This window comes from Coenobita brevimanus, chromosome 27 (genome assembly GCF_032717465.1).
Source record: "Coenobita brevimanus isolate Jiangsu-jjx chromosome 27, ASM3271746v2, whole genome shotgun sequence".
Taxonomy (NCBI): Eukaryota; Metazoa; Arthropoda; class Malacostraca; order Decapoda; family Coenobitidae; genus Coenobita; species Coenobita brevimanus.
In genome coordinates this window covers 12466724-12480885 of record NC_136980.1, presented here as the reverse complement: position 1 = coordinate 12480885, position 14162 = coordinate 12466724, and the positions used below count along the sequence as shown (strand labels likewise).

The window sequence follows — 14162 nt, the reverse complement described above, 5'->3', positions numbered from 1 at the left end:
CACACACACACACACACACACACACACACACACACACACACACACACACAAGTCGAGAAGCTGTGACTAAGACACTGAACTCGGAATCAAAATGCCCGTGATCAAGCCTGTAGCTAGCAATGCTGCTGATGTGAGGGAGGTGATAATCTCCCCTACCAAGTGTACCACAAGGAGCACCGCGCTAAAGACCAGAGAAGATTAATTTGTTTCCAAGCTGGGCCGAGGGCCTGGCTGGGCGCAGTAAACATTAGTAGGTGGATCTGTCCCATTGTGCCAACGCCGCACTCCCGGCTTAGCGATGAGGGTATATTGGATTCGCTTTCGTCTGAGAGAACTGAGTCATTCCAAAAGCTTAAATACTACATAGGGGTTACTTGAAATTCAGTAAGCCATAGTTACGAAGTAAGAATGAGTCTCCTTGGTTACTAGCTAATCCGACCCTCCGGCAAGGCTACACTTGGCCATCAACTGAGCTGAAAGGCGTTAGGGACCTTTATCAGTTTAAATATTGGATGGGATGTCAGACCATTTCATTAGCCGTCATGATAAGCTCAATGCCATCCTAAGGTTAGAACATTTATGTTTGGATATATGTAGTGTGTGTCATTGAGTACAGTGAATAAATAAACTGAAAATTACGGCACACACACACACACACACACACACACACACACACACACACACACACACACACACACACACACACACACACACACACACACACACACTCGAATTCACTTTCAATCCTACTCTCTCTCTCTCCTTCATAGTCTCACACACTTTCGCTAATCCTCACTTGTTCGCACTCACTCACTGTGACTGAGATGATTTTAAATGAAGGAGAGAGAGAGAGAGAGAGAGAGAGAGGGTGGGGGGAATTCTAATCTTTTCCAACAACATTAAAGATCTTTGTACTCATTTCCAAAAACCTGGTCTAGGCAACGTTTTCGTCTGACGCAACAATACCATCGAGGCAAAGTTGTAGGAAAAGAGGGAAGAGTTGTTTGTTGGAAATTCCACTTCGGCAACGATGCTACGTCACTTCAAGGTCGAATACAATGTCATTGTTGGCTATGGACATACGTGATGGGGATAATCCCCGTGCTTGTCTGTGTCCCGGGATATATATACTGGTGGGTGGGACAGGTGGAGGCATCACACTCACTGAGCAGTAAGGACAACCAACATGCAGCGCTCCCTCGTTCTCACCGTCTCTCCCTTCCTCCTGCTCCTACTCCTGGGCACGGCCTCCACCCTGCCTCAAGTCGACTCACAGGATGAAGGAGTCGACGCTGAAATCATCCCAGTAGTCTTTGTAGTCGACCCATACTCGTCCCTTGAACTTGAAGAATCGACAGGAGGAAAGTCTCTAGAGGAAGGAGGTGTGAGGAGAAGGAGACAGACCACTGTGTCAGGAGACGTCAACAGGGAAGATCTGGGTGGCGGGTAAGGCGTCTGTTTGTGTCAAGTACTGAACAGTTATTAGCAGTACTAAATCATGCTTTTTTGTGCGTCATGGTTTGATTACATACAACGAAGCTATATCACATTGACACTTGATCTTGGTGAAATTAGTTTTCATTTAGTCGCTAAAATCGTATGCAGGAAATTTTTCTACTATTAATAGCAGTAACTACAAGGATACTGAAATGTGTAGCCTAATACTGTAGCATCACATAGTGTCACCTAATATGACGTTTTGGTTGCCCCCAGCGCTCATCGTGACAGCGGCAACATCAACATCAGCCATAAATCCAACAAACACACAGTCACGGGCGGCCTCTCCGTCGACCGAACCAAGGTCCCAGGGTGAGTCCGCTTACAGGGCTGAGTCCACATCAGTCTTGGCCGCTCCGGATAATAATTCCTACTTTTGTTATGACATGTTCTCGTATCACTAATCATTATTGTACACGCTTTATTCGTGTGTTTATTTGAACCGATGAAAATTTTACTGTCTTGACACAACTTTATTACTTATCTGTTCGTTTCCTCCATATACCATATTTCTTCCCCACCTGCTCACTACCTGTGTCTGTCCGTCTGGCCCCACACAGGCTGGGCAGCAGCAGGAACCTGGGAGTGAACGCAGGCTACGAGTTCAGACCCAACAAGAACACCGCCTTTAACATCGGTGTCTCTCACTCAAGAGGCAGCAGCGGCAGGTGAGTGGAAAAGGAGTTCTTGGAGGCCAGGGATGACTGTGATACAGTATAAAGGACTGTTTTACAATATGGGAAAAGGACTATGGTATCATTTATATACATTAGGACAGATGCTTCGGCAGGAATGTTATACCTTATGGGGAGGAGGCAGTGGTATGTCTATTATATACGCTATGAGTTGAGAGTGTATGATGGAGAGGCTATCCATTGTGGGAAAGGGACTATGGCTTTGCTGTTCTACTTTTGGGAGAGAGAATCATGATAGGACTACAATACTATACATAATGGGAAGGACACTATAATTACTGGATAATCAGTATCATTGGCAAAACGAAACGCACAGACAGCAACCCCAAATAAGGTCGTTGGTCAACCACCGAAAGTGAAATTTCATACTGTTCCGTTAAACACTTCCAATAGTAAATATTCTACAGGAATGTGGTGTGTCTGGGTCGTGAAGTAGCGTAAAGGACTTAGCATTCATTCTGGATGAAGCATACAGTTATCTACGCATAGGTTGTTTAAACTTTCAGAACCCTAACTTTGTCCTTCCATCTTTGTCGTACAGGGCTACCAACTTCGGCGTTGGATTCTCTCACACGTTCGGCAGGCGATAAGGGTGAGGGTGACGGCGACGTACAATAGGTCCCATTGACAGTGGGATTGGGAGAAAGAATGGCCATTATCATTGTATCTCATTTCTTTTTTCATGTCCATTTCTCTCTCTACATCCCTTCTCTCTCACCTGTGCCATATTCCTAGAGTTGTTTTCCAAACCTTGTAACTCTTCGCTGATTCTTCCCAAGACTCAGGTAATAACTGTTTCATCCAAATCCACGAAGGTGATTTCCAGTTTTTGTAATCTCTTTATGATTTACCAATTTAGCTGTTATTTCTATAAGATGTGTAGGATGAAAAATAAATTATGATGCCCTTGAAATATTTGTTTACATCTCCCTGAAGAAATCTGGAGCTAACTTCATTAGAAATTGAACGCAATTATAGACCTGCATACAGTAGGTTTACTTGTAGATGTAGATGTAGAAAGAAGTCTCTCTACAGAAAAGATGCTGGAATTATATGTCTCTGCAAGAAAGTTCTCATGAAAATTACATGTACCATGGGTATGTGTTTCATTTTTCCATCTGACAACGATAGTCCTGTTATAATACATTACCATTCCTGTTTGGAGTGTGTTCATATATTTTTTGCTCAACATCACAGTAACAAATGTCAGTGGTATTATATAAAATTTGACAGATTCCTTAGTCGTATGTGGTAGGAATAACTCGAAATCCTTTTTAATGGGTGAATGGATCTTAACCCATCGTGGATGTATGGCTGGACTGTCTATGTCAGGCCCCTGAAGTCAAAAGGGTCAGTCAACATAGGCAATATTAAGACTAGTGAACTTATCCTTATTTTCAAGATAATATCGTTATCTATCCACATCACTGGATTTGCAAGGCTTCGGATTGATATAATTTCTTTATTAATTCTTCACCAATTTGCCTCAAACCTGGCACAGTTATTCCTTGGACAAGTACCACCAGATAACTGTTTCATTGTCACGTAGGCTTTCTAAGAGAATCAAATCATACAAAACCACATTTAAATCCAGTGTTTTTGTACATTCATTAATCATCAAGGCAGGTTGCAATGAAGTATATCAGTGCACTAGAAATGTGAGAAGACGACTATGTACTCCCTTGATAATGTTCGACAATCATAAATAAATTCAATCTTTGTTACTACCACCAGATTGTTTTATTAGCTAAAGAAAGTACCTCAGTAATAACAAGGATTTTCAAGGATATATCTGACTACGTTATTTCGAAAACTCACAGCCGACCTAAACATTATACCCATGACACTCCAAGAATTAAAATATATAGTTTCAAAGCAGTACAATTCTCATGTGCTGGGAGGCTTCCCACATACAGCTCTTCTCAATAGGTTGGAGTCAAAGGCTTTTCGTCTCATTAACTCTCCTCCTCTTACTGGCTCCCTTCAACCTCTCTCTTCACAGCACTGCTGCATCTTTATCTCTTTCCTATCGCTACTTGAATAATCACTTCTCCTCTGAACCGTCTGCTTGTATTCCTCCACCTCTACGACGGGCGCTAGCACCCGTATAGCAGCAAACTCTCATCCCTTTTCTGTCCAAATCTCTAATGCAAGAGTTAACCGTTACTCCCAATCCTTCACCTATGCAACAGGTCAACTTTGGAACTGTCTTCCTCTGTTTGTATTTCCTGCCAGCTATGACCTCCAGTCTTTCAAACGCAGTGTGTCCAGGCATCTCGAAATGATCGGATCTTGAATTTGGCTCTCTCTTGTATTTTGTTTTTCTCTTGGAAGGAACAGTTATTGCGGGCTCGTGGCCTTTGGTTCCGTCTTCCTAGCATTAAAAAAATAAAATGTGCTCTTTATTCAGTATGCCTCTAGTAACCAATCATGAGATTTTCCATGAAATTTGTCACCCAAAAGAACTTGATTCATAATAATATCTCGCATACCACCTGACGAATCACTTGCAACATGGAACACCAAAGCCGGTGATCCGTTGATTCTGTCGCGCATGGAACCCACAAGGCAGTGGATGGTTGATTCTCTTGCAACATGGGACTGGTTTGTTAATTATTTTGCAACATGGAACCCTAAATCCGGTGGCTGGTTGATTCTCTTGCAGCACTGAGCCCCAAATCCTGTGGTTGGCTGATTCGCCTTTCTAACTCCCAGGGTCTCAAATTATCCACCATCTCTACCCTCCTTCTCGTCCTCCTTTCAGACATTATCTGTTTCTTTTTTCCATCACACTATGAGCAACAGTAGTTTTCATTTTTCCCTGCATCCTGAGACACACATTCATTCTCGCCGCGTCATGTCAGTTCAGGTCGGTACAGAAACATTCAGGTCCTGTTAGGCCAGTTCAAGTTCCGTTACGTCTATTCCAGTTCAGTCTGGCTCATTTAGGTGTGTTAAGGTCTTTCATATGAATTCAGGCCAAATCAAGCCAATTCATGCTCTTTCAGAGCCATTTAGGTCACTGTTTTATAGAGCTGTCTACTTACATCCTTCCTCCATTATGTCGCGTGGTTCGCACCACCCGGCTAGTTATGCACAGTATATATATATATATATATATATATATATATATATATATATATATATATATATATATATATATATACCTGTATGAGATAGAAATGGTAATTTGATGACTAAAGATTTGGATATAAAAGGAAGGTGGAAAGAGCACTTTGAATCTGTTCTAAATAGACCAATCCCAGCTGAAGAGGACATTTTGCCAGCCGAGAGAGATTTGCAGATAGAAACAGGGGATATAACCTTGGAAGAGGTAGCAAAATCTATAAAGGAGTTAAAGAATTTTAAGGCTCCAGGTGAGGATGGAATATTCCCTGAAATGCTTAAGATGGAAAATGACGAGTTGATGAATGCGCTTTTGAAACTTTTTAATGTGGCTTGGGATAATGGTGGAATTCCAGAAGAGTGGAAAAATGGAGTGATTATAAAAATACAAAAAAGGGAGATTTAAGTGTTTGTGGCAATTGGAGGGGGATAACTTTGACACCTGTATTTGCAAAAGTCTTTTCCAAAATCTTGTTGAACAGAATAGAGCCGGTAATTGATAAAATTTTAAGAGAAGAACAAGCGGGATTTAGAAAGGGTCGAGGTTGTAATGATCAGATTTTTATTGTAAGGCATCTAATGCAACAAGCAAATGAGATGAAAATGCCACTTAGTATGTGTTTTGTGGATTTTGAAAAGGCGTTTGATAGTGTTTCGCGCGGAGCCATGTTGAAAATTTTGAGATTCTATGGTATGCCAGAAAAGTTTGTAAATATTATTAGAAGTCTACATGAAGGTACTTTTTGTAAGGTAATGGTGGGTGGTTCTTTGATCCATTTCAAGTTAGGTCAGGAGTGATTCAAGGAGGAGTTCTTTCGCCATTGTTGTTTGTTTTGGTTATGGATTATGTTATGAAAAAGGTTGCAAGGAGAACAGGTGCAGGAATTAACTGGAAAGAAAATAAGAAGCTGATGGATTTGGACTATGCTGATGATATTGTGCTTATTTGCGGAAGTATTTACGAGATGCAGAGGGTGCTTGATTGTCTGGTGGAGGAAGGAGAAAAAGTGGGATTGGTAATAAATTGTGGAAAGACTGAAATTATTAATATGAACGTGGAGAACCAAATCGATTGTGTAATTGGGAATAATGTGGTGAAGAATGTAGAAAACTTTAAATATCTGGGAACGATTGTATCATCTAATGGATCATTAAACAATGAAATTGAGGAGAGGATTAGACAGGCTTGGCGAGCTGTTGGAATGTTGAAATCTGTTTGGAATAATAATATGCTTTCGGTACATACTAAAGTGAAAATTTACAAGTCCATGGTTAGACCAATTTTAATTTACGGCCATGAGTCATGGTACAGTACAATTGCAACAGATCAGAAAGTATTAGGATTTGAGAATAAAATACTGAGAAGGATTCTTGGGGTAAAGTGGCAAGACAGAGTTACAAATGCAAGAGTAAGGGATATTACGAGAGTAGAACCAGTTAATGAATATGTGAGACTGTCTCGCTGGAAGTGGCTGGGGCACATATACAGAAAAGAAGGTAGTTTAATACAGGATGTGCCAGAGTGGACTGCTAGAGGAAGAAGAGGTAGAGGTAGGCCGAGGGAAACCTGGTTAAGGACAATAAAAAACGAAGCAGGAGAGGAGTGCTAGTGCGACCTGAAGGAGATGGCAAGAGACAAATATTGGTGAAGAGAGTTCATTGAGGCCCTATGCATCCCGTGGGGTGCCACAGGAAGTGATTGATTGATTGATTGATTGATATAAATATATATATATATATATATATATATATATATATATATATATATATATATATATATATATATATATATATATATATATATATATAAATATATATATATAAATATATATATATGCAAGTATGTGTGTGTGTGTGAGAGAGAGCTATATAGTTACATAAATCGACAGCCAGCACAATCCAGCCACATCCATTCAGGTCAGCTTAGATCCTGTCTAGCCATTGTAGTTCGTTTCAGCCATGCTTCACTGAAGTACATCAGCCGAGGATTGCTTCAATGAGTTAGATCGTTTCAGGTACTTTTAGGTCACTTCGCCTCGCAGCCCACCTAGATCAATAATTATCGTGTCATACGATGTTTATAAGTGCGTGTGCTAAAAATCAGGGAAAATAGCTATAACGTGTTTGAGAAGTGACACTTCAGGTATTTCAGCACTGATGGAGTGGGAAATGATGAGGGGGCAGGCTGGGTCGTGATGGCTCTGGTTGGAGAGCCATGACGGGATAGCACAGCTTGTGAAAATGGGCGTTACAACTGAGCTGGTAGTTGAAGCATTATTATCTGGGATATGCTATTTAACAGCTTAGTAGAAATAGAGGTGTGGGGAGGGAGCGGCCAGGATGGGCTGGGATGGATGGCAGTGAGTGTTCGTGCATGCCTTGATGAGAATCGAGTGGATCCTCACTAGATCTTTGTGAAACTTCAGATTATTTTAGGGCCTATTATTTTTTTTTTCTTTTATTAAAAAATGTTGTCTCGACATGGGCTCAAATCCCAACAACTCCGAAGCTACGATTACTGATGAACTTATGGACTAAGTACAAGGAAGGCCATTTTCAGCCCCCCTATCCCCCCAAAAATAGTAACTGCAGCTTTGTAACGACTGAAACTTGGACCCTTGTTAATATAGCATTTGTCACGCTACATTACCGTAAGGAAAACCTACTGCAGTTTTTCAAAGATCTCGCTGGTCACCAGCTATGCTGTGGATGTTGTAAGTGTCCGGGTAATTGCCGGGTTTAATTTGAAGGGAAAAAATGGGTGGGGTGGATGAACTGGGTTTGGATGTTGGGCTGGTGGTACAAGGCGGGACAGGCAGGTTACACCCAGTATGATGCGTGGCGCTGGGGTGGGAACAAGTCTTTCAGCAACGGTCGGTGCTGGGAGGCAATAAAAAAGATGAAGTGGTTGTAATGTTGAGGCGGAATAGGCCGGCATAGTGGTGGGCGGTGAGGCAGGGCCAGGGAAAGACGCCCTGGGTAAATGGGTGTTGTACAGTGGGTTGGACGTTTGGGACGCGGAGATGATATTATATTGTAAAACTTTGTCCAAAAATAAGGGAACAATAGCAAGAAAGCTCATGCCTGTCGTCTCACGATGAAAAAAAAGAAAAAAAGAGAGAGAGAGAAAACTCAACCATTTGTGGTAATAAACGGCGGGGGGAAATGTGGGCTATGTGAGGAGGATTGGGGAGAGGAAGAAAGGATCTAGGACTGGCCATTTTTGTATGATAAGACTAATCAAGTTCCAGCCACAAATCTGGAAGGACTGCTTGCTACACATACGATAGACAGCGAGTAGATCTGTCACATCCTATATAATGCTTTGAAATCGATGGCATGATTAATTATATAATGAATGACCACCTCAAAAACCTTATCTATATGAAAGGAACTGTTTTGTAGCAAGGTTACAAAAGTCTACAGTATACAGTACATGTAAAAGGATCATGTACACAGGACACGTGTGGTTTTGATGACTACTTTGTTGTAGAGACATTTCATTCTGCCTCATTTCAACTGACCCGATTTCCATGATCTTTTACTATACAGTATAATTAAGTCATATTTAAAAACAAAGTAGTTGGTGTCAAAATGTTTCCAAAGAGTAGTAAACAATTCTAAGGGAGAAATAGTCTAGGTTTTCAGAACGTTATTAATTTATTTATTTGTATTTATTTATTTTTGCACACCATACACAGGCAGGAAGCTAGAATAACACACTGGGTAAATTTTTTTTTTTTTTCATTCATTCATTGCCAGACGCCATGTATCCCAAACGGGGTGGCCAAGGGCTTAGAGTTAATTGTTTTACAGGGAGGGGCACTAATCCTCCACCAACCCCACTTGACACGTAGGGATGCCAACAGCATCTGGTGTTCCCAGGCGGTCACCCATCCAAGTACTAACCAGACCCAACGTTTCTTAACTTCGCTGATCGGACAGGAAGCGGTGTACTCAACGTGGTATGACCGTCATCACTGTTCAATTACGATAAATCAGTTGTAATAATACCAATATTTACAATGGATGTTCAGCCTAAATGTAGAAATTTTGTAAATGATGTACAGTACTATAATTTATATTTCACAACTTTCTGGCTAAGAATTTTGCAATATTTAATGGGCTGATATGGTGACTGCCAAACCAGCTAAGTAACTTTACAATACAGTAGTATATTTTCTCAATACTACAGATGTTGCCTGCTGCTTCTTCCCCTCTTGCGTACTGGTTAACAGACAAATAATAATAATTACTGAATTTTACACGACAGACAGACTAAATATATCTATCTATCTATTTACATACAATATTATGTGAACCAGCGTCATGAAATTGGATGGAGACATTAGCTGAGTCTTGGCAGGTTCAATTGAGATCTTAAGGGCTGGGATAACAGTTCGAAAAATAATTCCCAGGGGAGAGAGAACGGAAGAGTAAAAGAGGCAGAACACAAGAGCAAGAATTAAGGTGAGATACATAACAAATAATATCCATTGTCTGTCCCTGTCCCTCCGTCACTTGGACCCCCACCGCTATCACCCTCACTTTTGCTTAAACTGAAACTCTTCCCCTCGTTCTCGCTCATTCTTTAACACTCTCGATCCCCCTCCCCCTCCCCTTCCCCCTCCCTCTCCCTCTCGCCTTCGGAATAACTCTCGCCATCGCTCTTGCTCTCTCCTTCGCTCTTGCTCTCGCCTTCCCCCTTGCTCTCGCCTAAGCTCTTCTACTCGCCTTCGCTGTTGCTCTCGCCGACCGCCAAACGTGTGCAAGAGCCCAAAGCCAAAGTTCACAGACCTGTATGGAAAAGATGTATTTTGAAAGTTAATAAGTTCGTTCAACTATATGTAACATTTTGCATGCCTGCTACGCTGTACAATGTAATGAGCTTCATTATATTTTTCCTTAAGCTTCTACACCACCATGATAGATTAAAATAGTGTAGTACATTTGTTATTCCCTGTCTCCTGCCTCCTTGTAGGAACTTAGAAAACAGAGGAGGGGGTCCCTAGTCTCCTCACCCCGCCCCTTTTAGTCGCCTTTTACGACACGCAGGGAATACGGTGGCAGAATTCTTCCTAACACAACCTGGCCGCAGAGTGAGAGTACCACCCCATAGTGCAGCCAGATTGTCCTCCCCCCCCCCCTGCCACAGGGGGGCTAAGATGAGAATGAATGTGTTTGTGTGGATGAGTAAATTGGCAGTGTGTCGTCCTGTCTCGGCTACCCCATTTCTTTGGGGGAAGCCGCCTAGGTATATAGATAGATAGACATTTATTATTTAAAGGACTTACATTAACCAAATCAAATCATTTCCTTCTTGGACTATGAAATGTTTACTTTCGGCGATTGGCCAGTTTTTCATGTGATAAAAACATTCTAGTCACCTCATACCCTTTCTTATAATGCAAAACAGTCGCACTATATTTTCTTTCCCCTGGTGCAAAACAGGCCTCTATATCACACTCTTGTCTGTTCTGCCAGTTCCTTTCCCTCCTTCTTTCACCCACCTGTCCTCCTTGCCTATGGTGTGGGAGACGCCGATGTTCAAAATGGTGTTCTTGTTGGGTTTGAATTCGTAGCCGGCGTTCACCACGTCGCTGCTGCTGTCCTGTCTGTGTGGGGCCAGAGGGACAGACACAGGTGGTAAGCAGGTGGGGAAGGAATGGTGTAAATGGTCGCTACATACTTATACTATGACTGAGCACCGCCAAATACAAGGGCTCCTATGAACAAACGACAAAAACTTATTCATGAACTATGACTGATACGAATATTTGATATAATGAAAATCAGCAATTATCAGCGGAAAAGCCGGGACTGAGATGGACACAACTCTACAAGTGCACTCACCCTGGGATATTGGTTCGGCTGTAGGTGACGCCGCCCTTGACAGTGTGATTGCCGAAGGAGTGACTGATTTCGACGTTGCCTACGTCGCGGTGGCCCCTGGAGGCAGTGGAGAGTTTATGTTAGGTGACAGTATGAGCGGGTTTCGGTGCATTTTGGCTATCTGTCAGTCTGTCTATCCATATCTAAATATCTAGATAGATAGATAGATAGACAGATAGTAATGGGAATTATTAATGTGATCTTTCGTCTGGTTAAACTAGCTTTATGGCGACAATGCTACAGTTAGTTTCAGCAACAGCTTAAATTATACCCTAATGTTCAAAAACTATGGTATCATGATGTTTAGAAGACAAGAGTATGGTTCAGCATTACAGTCAGATGTGACTAACACAAGACACAGGCAGACGCCTTACCCGCCATCCAATTTCTCCCTGTTGATGCATCCTGTCACATTGGCCTGTCTCCCCCTCCTCACACCTCCTTCTTCCTGCTGATTCTTCCTCTAGTTCGAGGGACGAGTATGGATCGACTTCAAAGACTAATGGGGTGACTGGGACCCCCGAGTCGACATTCAGTACTTTATTATCGACTCCTTCGTCAGTTGAGTCAAGCATGCTGGGGTCGACTTGAGGCAGAGAGGAGGCCGTGCCCAGGAGCAGGAGCAGGACGAAAGGTGAGACGATGAGAGCCAGGAAGTCCTGCATGTTGACTCTCCCCAGTGCTGAGTGAGAGTGATGCTTTAACCTGCTCCACACACCATTTGTATAATTTCCGCAATATAGAGATAAACATGAGAAAACCACCAATAAAACAGGTCCCTCACTAGATTCAACTTTTTAATTCGTCCTTGTGACAGACGAGGAATTATTACCTTTGGGAATTTCGTGTACTGAAGTCTTGCTTATTTTCCTACTTTCGCTCATGTTCCTTTGCGTGCGTGGCAATGTTACGTCATATCAAAACGTTCGCTGCGCCAGTTCTAGGAAAATGGGTAAAAAATTCATTGTTGTGACTAGGAAAGGTTTGCTATCTCTTGTGTGTGTGTGTGTGTGTGTGTGTGTGTGTGTGTGTGTGTGTGTGTGTGTGAGAGAGAGAGAGAGAGAGAGAGAGAGAATTTATTAAAAGAATTAAACACAACTGTGACTCCCAGTTCTTACTTTGCGATTCATTCACGTCAGTATTAAATGAATTTATCTGTTTGTCTGTCTGCTCATCTCTGTCTATATATATCTGTCTCTATATCTGTACCTAAATATCTATCCATCTATATATTGTATCTATCTGTCCATTTAGCTAGCTAGCTTTGTCTATCTAACTCTGTCTCTCTAACTTTCACTCTGTTGAGCACCACCTCTCCTCCTCTAAACCTTACCTTCTCTTCCTTACCGAGACTCAGCTGTCTGAGGCAACTGACAGCAACCATTTTCTGTATCCTTCTTACTCATTTCAAAGCCAAAGGTGGTTGTTGTGTATACGTACTCAACGACTTATCTTACTCTCGTGTTCCTGAACTTGATTCTTCTGAATTCTCTGCTCTCTGGCTTCGGCTTTCCTGTCATTCTCCGACTAAATATATCTGCACTGTTTACTTATCCCCTAATTCTACTGACTATGAAAAATTCTTTGACTATCTTACTTCCACGATGGAACACATTCTATCCATTTCTCCTTTCTCTGAAATCTCCATTCTAGGAGATTTCAATGTTCACCATCACCTTTGGCTCTCCTCTCCTTTCACTGATCCACCTGGTAAACAAGCCTACAGTACATCTTTTCTATCCTTAATGACCTAGAGCAGTTTGTACAGCACCCTACCCATATCCCTGACCGCCTTGGAGAGAGCTTGACCTATTCCTTACAACTAATCCTTCTGCTTACACTGTTAATCTTTTCTCTCCGTTGGGCTCCTCCAATCACAACCTTATTATCTTAACCTGTTCTATCCCTCCAGTACGGCCTGTGGCCCCTCCAAAGAAACGTCGACTGTGGCACTCTGGAGCTGCAGACTAGGAGGCCTTCAGGCAGTACTTCTTTGATTTTCCCTGGAATGATTATTTCTTTCATGGCCGAGAGCCACCTGAGTGTGCTTTGCTCATTACGGAGGTTTTTCTCTCGGGCATGGAAGCATACATTCCTTTCTCACATCCTTTGACTAATGCAAGAAAGCCTTGGTTTAATCAGGCTTGTTCTAATGCTGTCCACAACAAGGAGAGGGCCTACAAAAGGCACCAGAGCCATACCACCCCTGAATCACATCTTGTGTATGTTTCTGCCAGGAATCGTGCTAAGTCTGTTCTTCGCTCTGAATATAATTTCATCCGAAGTAAATGCTCTCAGCTCTCCAACTCGAATTCTTCCCGTTTCTTCTGGCACCTTGCCAAAAGCCTACTTTACCTCATCATCCTTCCCTCCCCTTTTCTACTCTGATGGCTCTGTAGCTATTTCTTCTACTGATAAAGCAGATCTCTTCACTCAGACTTTCTCCTCCAATTCCACCTTAGACGATTCTGGTGCTGTTCCTCCATCACTTCCCCCTTCTGACTTCCTTATGGCTGACATTAAAATTTCCTCAGCTGATGTATTTTCTGCCATCATTGGCCTCAATACTAACAAGGCATATAGGGTTGATGGAGTACCTCCTGTTGTCCTTAAGAACTGTGCTTCTGTGCTTACACCCTGCCTTGGTAAACTCTTTCACCTCTGTCTGTCAACTTATACCTTTCCTTCTTGCTGGAAGTTTGCTCTCATTCAGCCAGTCTCAACGAAGGGTGACCATTCCCTACCCTCTAACTATAGTCCAGTTGCTTTAACATCTTATATCTCAAAAGTTTTCGAGTCAATTCTTAACAGAAAAATTTTAAAGCATCTTTCCTATCACAACCTTCTTTCTGATTATCAGTATTGGTTCCGTCAGGGATGCTCCACTGGCGATCTTCTCACCTACTTTTCATACTCCTGGTCATCCTCCTTTCGGGACTTTGACGAAAGCTT

At 42.1% G+C, this 14162-nt stretch overlaps 1 protein-coding gene and 1 non-coding gene across 2 annotated transcripts; one reads left to right on the top strand and one right to left on the bottom strand.

Annotated features, from left to right (window-relative positions):
- The first annotated feature begins 1186 nt into the window (after window positions 1-1186).
- On the top strand, window positions 1187-2815 carry LOC145394442 (uncharacterized). The gene is made up of 4 exons (XM_080268304.1): window positions 1187-1446; window positions 1714-1809; window positions 2058-2165; window positions 2734-2815. Exons 1-4 carry the CDS (start codon window positions 1187-1189, stop codon window positions 2780-2782), a joined length of 513 nt encoding a protein of 170 aa, XP_080124430.1. The 3' UTR covers window positions 2783-2815.
- A 6363-nt stretch (window positions 2816-9178) lies between these two features.
- LOC145394614 (5S ribosomal RNA) lies at window positions 9179-9297 on the bottom strand. The gene has a single exon (XR_013896471.1). It is a non-coding gene; the product is annotated as a 5S ribosomal RNA (ribosomal RNA).
- Between the last annotated feature and the right edge of the window lie 4865 nt (window positions 9298-14162).

Bases quoted from the DNA above. Each gene is read 5' to 3' on its own strand.
- LOC145394442 (XM_080268304.1), top strand. From the start codon at position 1,187: ATGCAGCGCTCCCTCGTTCTCACCGTCTCTCCCTTCCTCCTGCTCCTA. The intron at 1,447-1,713 runs GTAAGGCGTCTG...GGTTGCCCCCAG, and splicing joins AGGGAAGATCTGGGTGGCGG to CGCTCATCGTGACAGCGGCA. The intron at 1,810-2,057 runs GTGAGTCCGCTT...GGCCCCACACAG, and splicing joins GACCGAACCAAGGTCCCAGG to GCTGGGCAGCAGCAGGAACC.